Source organism: Nicrophorus vespilloides, unplaced genomic scaffold (assembly GCF_001412225.1).
Source record: "Nicrophorus vespilloides isolate i.1.1-1 unplaced genomic scaffold, Nicve_v1.0, whole genome shotgun sequence".
Taxonomy (NCBI): domain Eukaryota; kingdom Metazoa; phylum Arthropoda; class Insecta; order Coleoptera; family Silphidae; genus Nicrophorus; species Nicrophorus vespilloides.
This window is the reverse complement of record NW_017098967.1, coordinates 30,859-45,009: the sequence shown is the minus strand read 5'-3', so window position 1 is coordinate 45,009 and position 14,151 is coordinate 30,859. Positions and strand designations below refer to the sequence as shown.

The following is a 14,151-nucleotide window of genomic DNA, read 5'->3' as shown; positions in this document are numbered from 1 at the left end:
AATTTTTTTTTTGTCTGGACCCACTTTAAAATTTAGGAATTTCTGGCCTTTCAAAGAGATAAAATTACAAAACGTGTTAATCGTCGTTTTCACATTTCATGGACTACAGCGTATTTTTTAATAAATTTCTCTATATTAAACAATATATTTTTAATAATTACCTATTTTCATAGATCTTGTTTTGTTAATAAATATGAATATCTCTTTTATTTTTTAGAAAAAAAAAGGAAAAATTAAGGATGATACTGTAAGACCACGCTTAGCGCTTTCCCGATTAAAGTTGAATCGATATTACGCGGTCTACTCAAAGAAAAATTAGAAAACTTTTGGGTGGCTTTCTATTATCCTTAACTTAGCGTTTTTCACCTCACGACAAAAAAAATGTATCCGTGTAATCTACATTCCACGAAATTACTGTGCTAAGCAAAAAATCGTTTTTACACGTAAAAATTGTCCCATGTTAATCAAGAAAATGATTAAAATGAACGGCGATTCTCACTCATTAATAGATACCAAAAAATACTCCTGGATACGATCTAATCAGAGTGAAAATCTTAAAAGATACCAAGGAAGGGTATAATTTTCCTGACAATTATCTTCCCAAATATATTCAATCCTAAGAACTGGACATTTTCCCCCTCAATGGAAATTAGCTCAAATCATCCTAAAATCTTATAGACATATAAGTCTACTTCCAATAATATCAAAAGTGTTTGATAAATTATTAATGAATAGGCTGAAAATAGTCATAAACAACAATGAGCAAATACCAAATGACCAATTTGGATTTCATTGTCAACACGGTACCATCGAGCAAGTTAATAAAATGGTAGATATAATATGCCAGGACCTGGAAGAGAAGCGCTATTGCTTAGTCGCATTTTTAGGTGTATCGCAGGCATGTGACAAAGTGTAGCACACGCGACTGTACTATAAATTAAAGAAGATTTTACCATTGTATCCAATGATGTCAGGTGTACCGCAAGGTAGCGTGCTATGACCTATTCTGTATATATAATGTAACGCAGATATGCCCTTAATGGACAAAACAACAGCTGCAACGTTTGCTGATGATACTGCAATATTATCATCTGATGCAGACTCAGCAGTTGCATCACATCACCTGCAAGTAAACCTGAACCTAATACAGGAATGGCTACAAAAGTGGAGCATGAAGGTCAATGAATCGAAATCAGTACATGTCTCCTTCATCATGAGAAAGGACTCCTGACCACCAGTGACGCTTAACGGAAAAAATAATTCCGGCTAATAAAGTTAAATATCTGGGTATGCATCTGGATAGAAGATTGACCTGGAAGGATCACATCCAAGCAAAAAGAGAATAACTCGAAATTAATTTCAGGAAACTCTACAGACTATTACGGGAAGACTCGCCAATTTCGAAAGAAAACAAGTTGCTGATCTATAAAGTAATTTTAAAACCTGTCTGGACATACGGAATACAGCTATGGGGAGTCAGCAGTAGATCTACTATTGCGACCATGCTTCGATTCCAGTCGAAGACCCTATTGAGGATCATTGGTGCTCCATGGTATATTACGAACAGGAGAATTTATGGGGACCTTCAAATGGAAACAGCAGAGGAAACAATTACGAAAAACAGTAGCCGATGCTAAAATAGACTAGCCAGACATACAAACGTACTAGCTGTCAATTTTCTGGACAATAGCCTAACAACACAGCGACTGAAGCAACACAATCCACTGAATCTACCCTTGAGATTTAACAAATAACCAATAACTAAAAGATAATCGCCAATGGGCGATGTCTAATTAAAATATTGTTAACCGCCAGATCATTTTCTGAATGTTTTTATTATAGAATAGTAGTGAATAAAAGGGACGATAAAAAAGACGTAAAAATACTCTCGTTACAGTTGTTTGCTACATAACAAACAAGTAGAAAATTTGAGCTTGAAAAAGATTTTATTATAGTGGTATTATATAATGATAGATATCCATCGAAACAGTTTAGAAATTCTTAGAAGTATATAGTGTATTTTAATTTATTGAAGCACTTTCTTAACAGTTAAAATAAAACGCCCATCGAAAGTTTACATAAAAATTTGCTTAAATATTCAAGACAATTGCACGACATCTATAATATATAAATAACGAATGCACCGAATCCGGGGAATTAGTAACGAGATGGCGAAGGATTGCTACTTGAAATACAACATCATCTGGCTCGCCATCGGAGGCCTGTGGCCTTCATTCTTTAAGCACAATAAAGCATTGCATGCTGTGCATATAATATACTCGCTGATACTTTGTATCTACTTCACGATGTTTCTCTTATCCGAGTACATAGACCTATTTCAAAATCTGGACGCCGGTCTATTCGAAATCGTGAACAACTTAACGGTTACGTTGCTGTACACCGTAACCATTGTAAAATTGTTGGTGGTAATGTACAGCAACAATTAAGAAAGATTGTGCAGCAGATCAGGATAACGGAACACATAATATTAGAAGGCGGTGACGACGAAACAAAAAATATTTTCCATAAATCTGCCAAATTGAACCACTTGCTGAACAACGGTTTTATGTTTATCGTCTTTCTGACAGTACAATTTTTCTATATCTATCCTTTCATTCACATGTTCTCCAACTCACCAGAGAGACCGTCACCCTTTAAATCTTGGTTTCCCATCGACCGTTACAAATATTACCATGTATCGCTTGGATTTCAGATAATTGCTTGCAACGTAGGTGGATGCTTTACTGGCATAATCAATATTCTCTTTTGGGCCTTCTTCGTCTACGGCATTGCGCAAATCAAGATTCTTAAAAAAAAATCGCCAATCTAAGAAGGGATTCGCTGCTACACAGTTCCAAACACGGAACCGATCTATTAAAAATGATTTCCAAAAAATTGTTATAAGTAGTGGATTGACAACTACAACTGTTTGCTGATTAAATTTTTAATTTAGATATTTCCTTAATTGGTGGGCACTTCAAAGATTTAAAATTTCTTCGCGGGCACCACGTTCCCTAGTCCTGATTTAGACCGTTATTAATTTAAAGAATAAATAAATTCCGACTTTATAGTATTAACAGTATAAAGTTATTACTTTTTAAAATAATTTAATTTATAAAATTTCAAATATACTACATGTCATTAAATGTAATGTTTAGAGTCAACATTTATCCATGGCGGTGTGGGAGAGCTAGTTCTACGAGTTTTCAGTGGATACTCAGAAAACTTTGTTAATTATCATGATGCGATCGCAGAAGGCCTTACATATAACGTTGGGACCATTCAGTCCTATGTATAATGCTATTGCGATCACTGTGAGTATTTAGGACTACGAATATCAATATATTTTTAATATTTAAATTTGTTCTCCAGATTGTACGATTCTTATACTCTTACGTCGCACTTCTTAGACAATTTTACAATTAAAGGATTTTCAATTATTTTTTGAATTTAACTCTTTGATGAAAATGTCCAGGAAAGAGGAATTACCACCTTCTAATCAGCAAATTAATTAAAACAATGCATAGATTTTTTATGAATATCATTTTTTTTATTTTCTCTGGCCCAACTTGGTTCTAAAAATTTAGGAATTTCTGGCCTTTCAAAGAGTTAAAATTACAAAACGTGTTTAATCGTCGTTTTCCCATTTCTTGAACTCTTGCATATTTTTGAATAAATTTCTCTGTTTTAGACAATATTTTTTTTAATAATTACCTATTTTCATAGATCTTGTTTAGTTAATAAAAATGTATATTTGTTTTATTTTTTAGAAAAAAAGAAAAAAAAATAAAGGACGATACTCTAAGACCTAAGAAAAAATAGAAAACTTTTGGGTGGCTTTCTATCTTTAACTTAGCATTTTCGACCTTACAACAAAAAAAATGTATCCGAATACAGTCGGGATTTTGATTGTCGGGATTATGGTAGTCGGAATTTCGAACGTCGGGATTTCGAACGTCGAGATTTCGATACACTCCGGATTTCGAACGTCGGGCTTTCAATAGACGGTCTTTCGATTGTCGGGCTTGCGATATAGACCCGTCTCTGATTTACAATTAATCAAAATAGCATTCAAAAAAAGTATCAAGCGATTATATTTGCCATATTGATTAAGACAATGAATAATAATTGTCAATTAAGTGTGATTTCCGTAACATACTTTTCTTAACTTTTGAACCTATCACACAAACCCGGCGTTATATTTTTTTTAATATTTACTTTTCAAAAAGATTAGAAAATACTGCCAACATAACAAAAATGTCAAATGCTTGTTAGATGCAAGTAACTCCACTTTCATGTACTTAAATTTGCCTATACTCATTTATAGAATAAGAAATGTTGAAAAAATAGGTTTTGTACAAAAGAATGCAATAAATTACACAAGTCAAGTAATGTCCTAATAAGTTACCTATATATATATATGTGACGGGAATCGAGAAATTTGAATTGAACGTATAAAATTTTCAATGTTGGTCGCATTGTCTAAGTAATCTTCAGTAATCTTCTTATTGGAATCGCGGAAGGGGAAGCATAGCTGAGCACGTGCTAAACAAAATGATCGCGGGCCGAATGTAAACTTCGATAAAACACAAAATACTGAAGGGCTATTATTGTTGGAGGTGTGTTGTGTGCAATAGTCGGAGAAGTTCGAATCGGCGTCGTTGAGCGGTTTATGTTGGACGTGCGGCAGTCGCATTTCGAGTTGCTGTAGATTGGACGTGGGGATAAGATTTGCACCACCGTAGACAGGCAGAAATGGCATTGGGATCGAAAAATTGCGAGCAGGAGACGAGAGGCGAATCGAGGAATTTGGTCGGTGATGATAAGGACGACATTAAGAAGGCCGATCAGGATGCAGGTCAGTTCGGAGGGAGCCAATAGCAATCTTTCAAAGCCGCTCTAGTCTCCTTAATTCAGTTCCTTCCTGTTCCTCCTTATCCCTATTCTGTTTTACGAGAGGATTCGTGTGAAAAAGGAATAAAATGAAGCTGTACGGAGCGGCAAGGACAAGGCGGCCCTTTCGGTGGGGCCTGGCGCTTTTTCTACAGACCGTCCGACCGCCGCCGACCTTGCATTATGTAACACCCCGCATCATCAGCGGGGAACGGGAATAACCTGCAATTGAAATGCCGAAATGTATACCCGATTTAAATTTACTCTCAGCATCGTCCAGCCATTCCCTTTGCCGTTTATTTTTACCTTCTGGGCGTGGACCTTTTCCCTTTTTCTTCCTTCTCCCCAAAATCCTTAATCGGCCGGCCGCTACCGCTGCTGCAGCCGACTTTTTCCAATTACAAACATTATCTTTGAACCTTAGACCTCTATTTGAATATTATGTAAATTCTTATAGGATGTATCATATTAAGTCAGTTGAGTAGAGCATATTATCAGCTAACACACTACTATCTAATTTCATTTAATTCTCTTATACTATTTACTTGCTTTCATTATTCTTGATTGAGAAATCTTATATTCATAGTTGTCTTCAGCTACAATTTAAATTACATTTGATGCCAATAGTAATTACTACAAACAACACTGAAATTAAAAAAACATTAACTTCATTATTTTATAATAATAAATTAATTACTATTATATTGCAGACATTAAGCAACAGACAGAAACTAAAATGAATGGACATCAGGAAAACGAAAAAGGTTAAAAATCAGCACTTTATATTTTATACATATTTCATTGTTTTACCTTATCAGAAAACAAGGTTTCTAATGATGCTGAAGAAAAGGAGAAGGACGAGAGCACCGAAGGAGATGGCGAAGGCGAAGGAAAAAACAAGCACGAAGTCGTGTTTATCCAGGATATTGGTTTTTCTGTGAAAATCGTTAGTCCCGGTGCCGAGCCATTCGATATTCAGGTATATTCTAAGTTACAAAATATGTTTCACGAAACATTAACATCTCTTACTATTTGGAACTTCGCATGTGTTCTACTGTTTTAACACTATAGACACCACGTGCTCTTCCACGAAATAGAAATTCGGATTCTGTATACATGTGTTATTGACAGACCCACTGAAAATAGGTTGTCTCAAAATTAAAAAAAAAATAGTCGCGAAGGGTTAAGGACTTATATTTCAATTGAGTAAATATACTTACTCATTGTCAAATGGATGATTATATTTAATAACTTGTGCTAGTTGCATAAGTAAATAAATATCAATATCTGAAACCTAAAAAACAATTACGGAAAAATGATATAATCAACAATCAGTGAGTATTTATTACTCAAATTAATAAGCTTACAAACGGAGTATTGTTTTGCTTAACAAATGACTGCACTAAAAATATTGGAAATGAGTTTTTATGTTTATATATAATAGTTAATACCACTATTAAAATCTTTGCAACTTGTATTTATTTATTCCATGACGCCATACGTTTTGAAGTAAACAAATTGTTAAATAACTTACACACATTTAAGTATGATGTTTGTAAATGTCTTTAATGAATTTAAAGTAACGTATTTCACGTAATATTGAACTTTTTGGCACTTTCAAGTCAGGTACTTGATATTTGATAGCTTACGAATGTTCGTATATACTCATAAAATGTTAAATTATTAGATATCTATGTCTATGTCGTTCTTTATATCCAGGTTTCTAGTATGGAGTTGGTTCAAGAAATTCATCAACTATTGATGGACAGGGAGGATACATGCCATAGGACATGCTTTTCATTGCAGTTGGATGGCAATACTTTGGATAACTTTGCAGAACTCAAGAACATTGAGGGACTCAAAGAAGGATCAGTCATCAAAGTAGTTGAAGAGCCCTACACGATGCGGGAGGCCAGGATTCATGTCAGACATGTGAGAGATTTGCTGAAATCTTTGGACCCGGCTGACGCGTACAATGGAGTAGAGTGCAATTCTCTCAGTTTCTTAAATACTGTCACACAAGGAGATATTTTAGGTAAGTTGAATAATATGGCTCTATTTCATTATATCATAAATAATGATTATACTGTTTTGTAGACTAAATTTAGTCGCACGTTTTGCGACATTTTTGCATTTACTTAAACTCGTTTGGAAATAAATGCGATTTGTTTGTTTCCTAATAGTAACCTAGAATATAAAGAATATCTGTATTTATTATTAATGAAAACTTCAACAGAGATGAAAAAAATAGTATGCTTTCTTTCTTATTGTTAACCTTTTGAAGCAAATATATTGTTACATTTATACATTATAATTGCAGAGAAGAAGAAAATGAGACCAGAAAGTGTCGATTGCACGCCGCCAGATTATATCATGCCGGAAGGTAAGGAACGTCCATTGAGTGCCCTCCAGCCTCAAAACAAAGACCAAAAGGTTCCTCACTGCGTAAAAGTATTGACAACGTCCGCATGGAATCCACCACCTGGTAACCGCAAGATACATGGCGATCTCATGTACCTTTACGTTGTCACTCTTGAAGATAAACATTATCACATATCCGCTTGTTCGAGAGGTTTTTATATCAACCAGTAAGTGAACCGTCGTTGGGGAACATTTCGTTGATTGCTCAATTTAATCTTTAAATTTCAGGTCTTCCGAAGAAGATTTCAATCCGAAACCATCATCCCCTAGTCATCTGTGCCATTCTTTGATTGAACTGTTGAACCAAATCTCTCCGCTGTTCAAAAGACATTTTGCCATTTTACAAAAGAAAAGGAATCAGCGGCATCCGTTTGAGAGGGTCGCCACCCCGTATCAATTATACGCATGGACTGCTCCAACTATGGACCATACCGTTGACGCTATTAGAGCTGAAGACAGTGAGATACTAATTATTTATTGAAAAGAGACCATTATTAAATCAAATATTATTTTTACTAGCTTTTTCATCTAAGCTTGGTTACGAGGAACATATTCCCGGGCAAACTCGCGATTGGAATGAAGAACTACAGACTACTCGCGAACTTCCGAGGAAAACATTACCGGAGCGACTTCTTCGTGAGCGTGCCATTTTCAAGGTGCATAGCGACTTCGTGGCAGCCGCCACTCGTGGTGCTATGGCTGTTATCGATGGCAACGTCATGGCAATAAACCCCGGTGAGGAGGCCAAGATGCAAATGTTCATTTGGAACAACATATTCTTCTCACTTGGGTTCGATGTGCGTGATCACTACAAGGAATTAGGTGGAGATGCTGCAGCTTTTGTAGCACCAGTATGTTAATTATGCTCGACACATAAACTGATTGCTAACACAAACATTCTTGTAGAGAAATGACCTGCAAGGTGTACGAGTATACAGTGCAGTGGATCTGCCAGGATTGTATACTTTAGGAACAGTAGTCATTGATTACAGAGGATACAGAGTCACTGCACAGTCGATTATTCCAGGTATTTTGGAAAGAGAACAGGAGCAATCCGTCGTCTATGGATCCATTGATTTTGGAAAGACTGTTCTCACACATCCCAAATACTTGGACCTTGTATGATATTATTCACAATATTCTTTCTTGTCTTATTATTTATACTAATTTATTTCAGTTAAACAAAGCTGGTCAGCAACTAAAGATTCTTCCGCACCACGTTTTAAATGACAAGGATGAATCGGTTGAACTCTGCTCTAGTGTCGAATGTAAAGGTATTATTGGTAACGATGGTCGTCACTATATTCTTGATCTTCTGCGTACGTTCCCACCAGATGTGAATTTCTTAAAATGTAAGAATTGCTAATTGCTACATGGTTATGTATATATAATGTATTTTTATTTTGACAGTGGATGAGGAGTTGTCCAAAGAAGTAAAGATGTTGGGTTTCCCAATAGAACACAAACATAAATTGTGTTGTTTAAGACAAGAACTCATCGACAGTTTTGTAGATTCACGCTACATGATGTTTATCAAATATGCAGCTTACCATTTGCAGCAATTGAATATGCGTAAAAATGAAGAGAACAAAGACAAGGCGATCAAAGAGGACGGAGAGAAGGAGAACAGCGACAAAGAAAAGACTGAGAGTAAAGTTGAAGTGACTGAAGATAATAAGGAGAAGAGCGAAGAGAGTAATGGAAAGCAACTGGAGACGGAGGAAGCTAAGAAGATGGTTGAAAGTATTACTGATGGCAATAAGATTGAACGTAATTATATTTTCCGCGACTATCATTGAATTTATTATTATTAATTGTTTGTTTCGTAGTCGAAGAAAGTACAAAGGACATCGTCAAAACTGCTTCTATGGCCGTAGGTTCTTTGAAAGACACAGAATTCGACATTAGATTCAATCCGGACGTGTACTCTCCTGGAATTCGTCATTGCGAAGAAATTGACCCACCGTTGTCTAAACAGAGGCAACTCGTAAAGGAGGCAGCAGATTTTCTTTTAACAGTACAAATTCCTACTTTCGTAAGTCTCATTTATAAATTGAATGCTGTAGCCTTCAATTAAAAGTGTTTATATTTCACAGATCCGTGATTGTCTGGACCACTCGTCGGCTCCTATGGATGGATTCACATTATCTGAGGCTTTGCATAACAGAGGAATCAACATCAGATATTTGGGCAAAGTCTGCAATTTGTTAGGAAAAGTTAAGCAGCTGGAATATTTGTACAGTATCGCAGTTGCCGAAATTATCCTTAGATCTGCCAAACATATTTTCACTATTTATTTACAGGTAATTTTTGTTACATTAATTGTATTTGATACCTAATTGATATGGAGAGAACATTACAATTATTAATATATTTCATTTTTCTATTTTTAGGGCACAGAAATGATGAACCTTTCAGTAGCTGTAGCTCACTTCTTGAATTGTTTCTTATATTCAGGAAGTATAAATAACACTATGCAGGGAGTAGATGAGGTAAAACTATTTTGTTTTGGTTTAGCATGTTCGTCTATGTTTACATTGTCCGTTTTAGCACAAGAACAACCGTAAGAGGAACAAGCGCAAGGGCCGAAGCAATCCATTGGTTTGCGTAGACAGCAACGAATGGGCCAGTCTTACACCTAAATCCTTATGGAATCAGCTGAAACAAGAATTGAAGTCGTATTTTGATTTTGAACTGTCGTCGCACGATATCGATTCTACGATGGAAACATACTCCCTGCAGAAGGTGTCGCTGTTGCGTTCGTTCTGTCTGAAGACAGGCCTACAAATATTGCTGCGCGATTACAGTTTTGAGACCAAGAACAAGTTAATTTTCTACGAGGAGGACATCTTGAATATTTTCCCGATCGTTAAGCACATCAATCCTAGAGCCACCGATGCCTACAATTTCTACACAACCGGTCAGAGCAAAATCCAAGCGGGATATTTGAAAGATGGATATGAGCTGATCAACGAGGCGTTAAATTTGTTGAATAATGTTTACGGCGCCATGCATCCTGAGATTGCACAGTGTTTGAGGATGATCGCCAGGCTGAATTACATTATGAATGACCATGCCGAGGCTATGGCTTACCAGCAGAAGGCTGTTCTGATGTCGGAACGCGTGAATGGCATCGATCACCCCTATACAATTACAGAATATGTACGTTTATCTAGCAAATGCTGTCACTCAATCGGTACTTATCATTTTCTTATTCTACATTATAGGCTCATCTGGCTCTTTATTGTTTTGCCAATGGACAAGTCAGTACTGCATTGAAATTGTTGTACAGAGCTCGCTACTTGGCTTTAATCGTTTGTGGAGAGAACCACCCAGAAGTTGCCTTACTTGATGTAAGTAAAACTTTTTTACTTTATCTTAGTACACACGCGTTATTTACTGTTAACATTTACATATTGGAACATATGTAAATTATTATTTATTTCACAATTTTTATTGGCCCCATTTTAAATTTTAACTTAGTATCGATTTTTTTTTAAATTAACTGTTCTTACAATATTTTATATTCAATCTTAAAAATGAAGAAAACTTTTTAGTGATCATAATAAATTACGTAATAATTAGGTTTTTGTATTTTTTACAGAGTAATATTAGTTTAATTTTACACGCCGTTGGGGAATATGAGTTGTCGTTACGGTTCTTGGAAAAAGCTCTCGAATTAAACATTAAATATTACGGTGCCAAGTCGCTAAAAGTAGCTGTCAGTTACCATTTAGTTGCCAGGACTCAGAGCTGCATAGGAAATTTCAGGGCTGCCCTTATCCACGAGAAGGAAGCATACACTATTTACAAGCAGCAGCTGGGCGATAACCACGAAAAAACTAAAGAGTCATCTGAATGTTTGAAGCATTTAACCCATCAAGCGGTTGTGCTACAGAAGAAGATGAACGAAATTTACACCGGTAAAAATGGGGCCTCGCTGCCACCAATCCAGATTCAACCACCTTCGATGGGATCAGTCTTGGATATGTTGAATTTGATCAACGGTATTCTATTTGTACAAATCAGGTAAGGCGATTGTTTTAAAATTGAAGAGATATTCTTAAAATACTTATGTTGTTTTCATTGTGTTTGTTATTTAGCCAAGAGGATATTGAAAATTTCAAGAAAGAAATCGAAAAGCAGCAAAATGGAGAGAGTAGCAGTCCCATAGAAGAGGAGGAGGATAAGAGTAAGGCGATCGAAGGATAGTTAAATATATACCATTATATTTAGATCAGTTCTCTAAATGTTTGATATATCTTTCTTTTGAAAAGTGAGCATTTGGATAAATCGTTAGTACTTGGTAGTATAATTCTTAGTGAGAGTGTCGTAAACTTCTTTGTTCCTCGTATTCTCTTCTTTTACCCATTTCATAACTTTACCATTGAGTCTAATTGGAACCGTTTTTTATTTCCTTGGACGTGACGGTTTACATGAATATGATTACAATCCGAACCTAGTCAGATTAATATTTTTACTCCCCCAATTAATTTGTCAGGTGATTTTATATTTTTTATATATATATTATTGTTTTGAGTGCAATTGTACAGCTAGATTTAATTACATAACCATTATAGCAGCCCATTGTACCCAGCCAAAGAGTTTATATTAATTGAAAACGTTGTTTGTTGATTTCTCAGATTGTTGATTTTTTGTTTTTTTTTTTTGTTAAAGCATCGAACATGCATGCGTGTCATATTTGTGTAAATTGTCTCTATGAGTAAATGAAAAGATTGGAAAAGAAGTTTTATATGTATACAAAAAGTTGTACCTCACACAATTTTACATATTGGTACAATTTCGTATGATAGTAAAAAAATGTTTTTTTTTTGTAACTTTTCTTTTTGTTAAATAAAGCGTATAGTTCAATTATGTTCATTTTACCTATTCAATAACATATGATCCAACGTATAAACTTATTTAACGTATTACATAAGTGATGATCCGTTATTAAGAGTAATTGAATCAAATAAGTATATTATAATAAAAATAAATACATCACACAAATCAAACTATTTTATACTGCATTACTTTCGTCGTAATAAATGATCATACCACTGCATTATATTTACCGAGTTCTGTAAAACGTCATGCATGAAGGCGGCAACAGGACAGGACAAAACAGAATAGTATTTACATAAAATATCGGAAAAAAAATATTTATTAAATCTTCTAAAAGCGTAACCATAACATGAACATACGTTTTCGTTGCTTCATATATATAAAAGTTGCCTACAGCACCAATGACATTTATTTAAATGCATACAGTAACTGTACTACAGTTCCATTTCTGTTACTATTTTGCTAGTTAGGTTTCTGAAGTTGTTGCTTTCTGAGCTACAATAAAAAATATTCAACCGTGTGGCTATAGTCGCCTGGTCGCCTGTATAACGAAAATCTGATACGAAAGGTCGTTGGTTCGAATCTCAAAAAGCAACAAAAAATTCGGGGGCCTATAAACCCGAAAAGGGGTAGAAATAGGTCCAAAGAGATGTATATCAATAATAAATTGATATAAAATCAAGTGTTTATGTTCAAAAGGTGGTACAATGCGTATATCAACGCACATTAAAGAGATAAATTCCTAAAATACATTCGCGGCTCCCTCAAAATTTTAATACTGATTTTATGTAACTACTAGGTAATGAAAAAATGACTCCGAAAACAAAATTTATAATTATTGTTAAAAGGTTAAGAACGAATGTCCTAGAGCACATTTTAACTCTTTAAGAGGCGGTGGTACACGCATTGTACCACCTTTTGAAAATGCCTACATGGGCGGTGGCACGCGCATTGTTATTGTATCTTAATTTTATAGAAAATGTCCAGGAAAGAGCAATTAACACCTTCTAATAAAAAAATTCAATAAAACTATATATAGATTTTTTTTATGCATAAGAATTTTTATTGTTACAAATACATTTTATAAATTTACCTTCTACTTCGGTAATAAATTTTCGAACAGATAAAGTGAAGACATTTATTGCATTCATTTTATTGTTAAATTAATATTGTTTATCTTCATTCTCATTGCTTTTTTTATACAATTTTATGCAACTTTAGTCGTATGAGCTTCGAGGAAGTACTTTAATTCTTATGGATAAAACGGTTTCATTTTTCGAACAGCCTTTAATAATTAATTATACAAAAAAAAATGTATTTAAATAAACAATGTTTATACTAGATAATTATTTTGTACTTTAATAATTGTGAAGTAAATATACCATTTAAAATAAAACAAATAACATTCATTTGTGACAGTTAAAAGTTCAATTGGTGAAATCCTAAAGGAAGGAAGGAAAACAACAGTAACCACTGCTTATTTAAATTCATGAAAATTTTCATATCGCATATCTTGTTCTTTTCAATTTCCAACGATAAGCGCCCTGAGGGTAGGTAACGTGTCAGCCGCAATATACGGTATAATAATTTTTCAATTTGAAAACTTTTTATTTTCTCATTTGCAGTGACCCTAGGAAATAAGATCGGTTTTCATCTGCACTCAAACATCGACACACATACGAATTCCATTCTGAAAGCACAAATTGAATTTCCGGATTATCTATTGAATCAATATACAATTATAATCGACAATGTCGTTAGGTCTAACAATATTTATATCATATGAGCCGTTATTTTTTAAAGCGATATATGTCTATTTTTGCATACATACAAAGGTTTGCGTTTGAATTAATTTAAAAATATTGGCAAACGTTAATTAATTTGGGTGATGTTTTTAGGTTTATATTGTTAAAAACATCACCCGAATTAAATAACGTTTGTCAATATTTTTAAACTAAATATTAAAATTAATGTTAAATTTATGATTATAAA

General features: G+C 34.4%; 1 protein-coding gene across 1 annotated transcript; it reads left to right on the top strand.

The window, feature by feature from the left end:
• Positions 1 to 4,510: 4,510 nt before the first annotated feature.
• Positions 4,511 to 11,926, top strand: LOC108563709 (clustered mitochondria protein homolog). The gene is made up of 17 exons (XM_017922463.1): positions 4,511 to 4,858; positions 5,604 to 5,657; positions 5,712 to 5,872; positions 6,613 to 6,928; positions 7,214 to 7,481; positions 7,543 to 7,772; positions 7,834 to 8,165; positions 8,221 to 8,433; positions 8,492 to 8,666; positions 8,725 to 9,084; positions 9,144 to 9,349; positions 9,411 to 9,617; positions 9,708 to 9,806; positions 9,865 to 10,476; positions 10,542 to 10,667; positions 10,919 to 11,343; positions 11,418 to 11,926. Exons 1-17 carry the CDS (start codon positions 4,756 to 4,758, stop codon positions 11,524 to 11,526), a joined length of 3,996 nt encoding a protein of 1,331 aa, XP_017777952.1. The 5' UTR covers positions 4,511 to 4,755; the 3' UTR covers positions 11,527 to 11,926.
• The last annotated feature ends 2,225 nt before the right edge of the window (positions 11,927 to 14,151 follow it).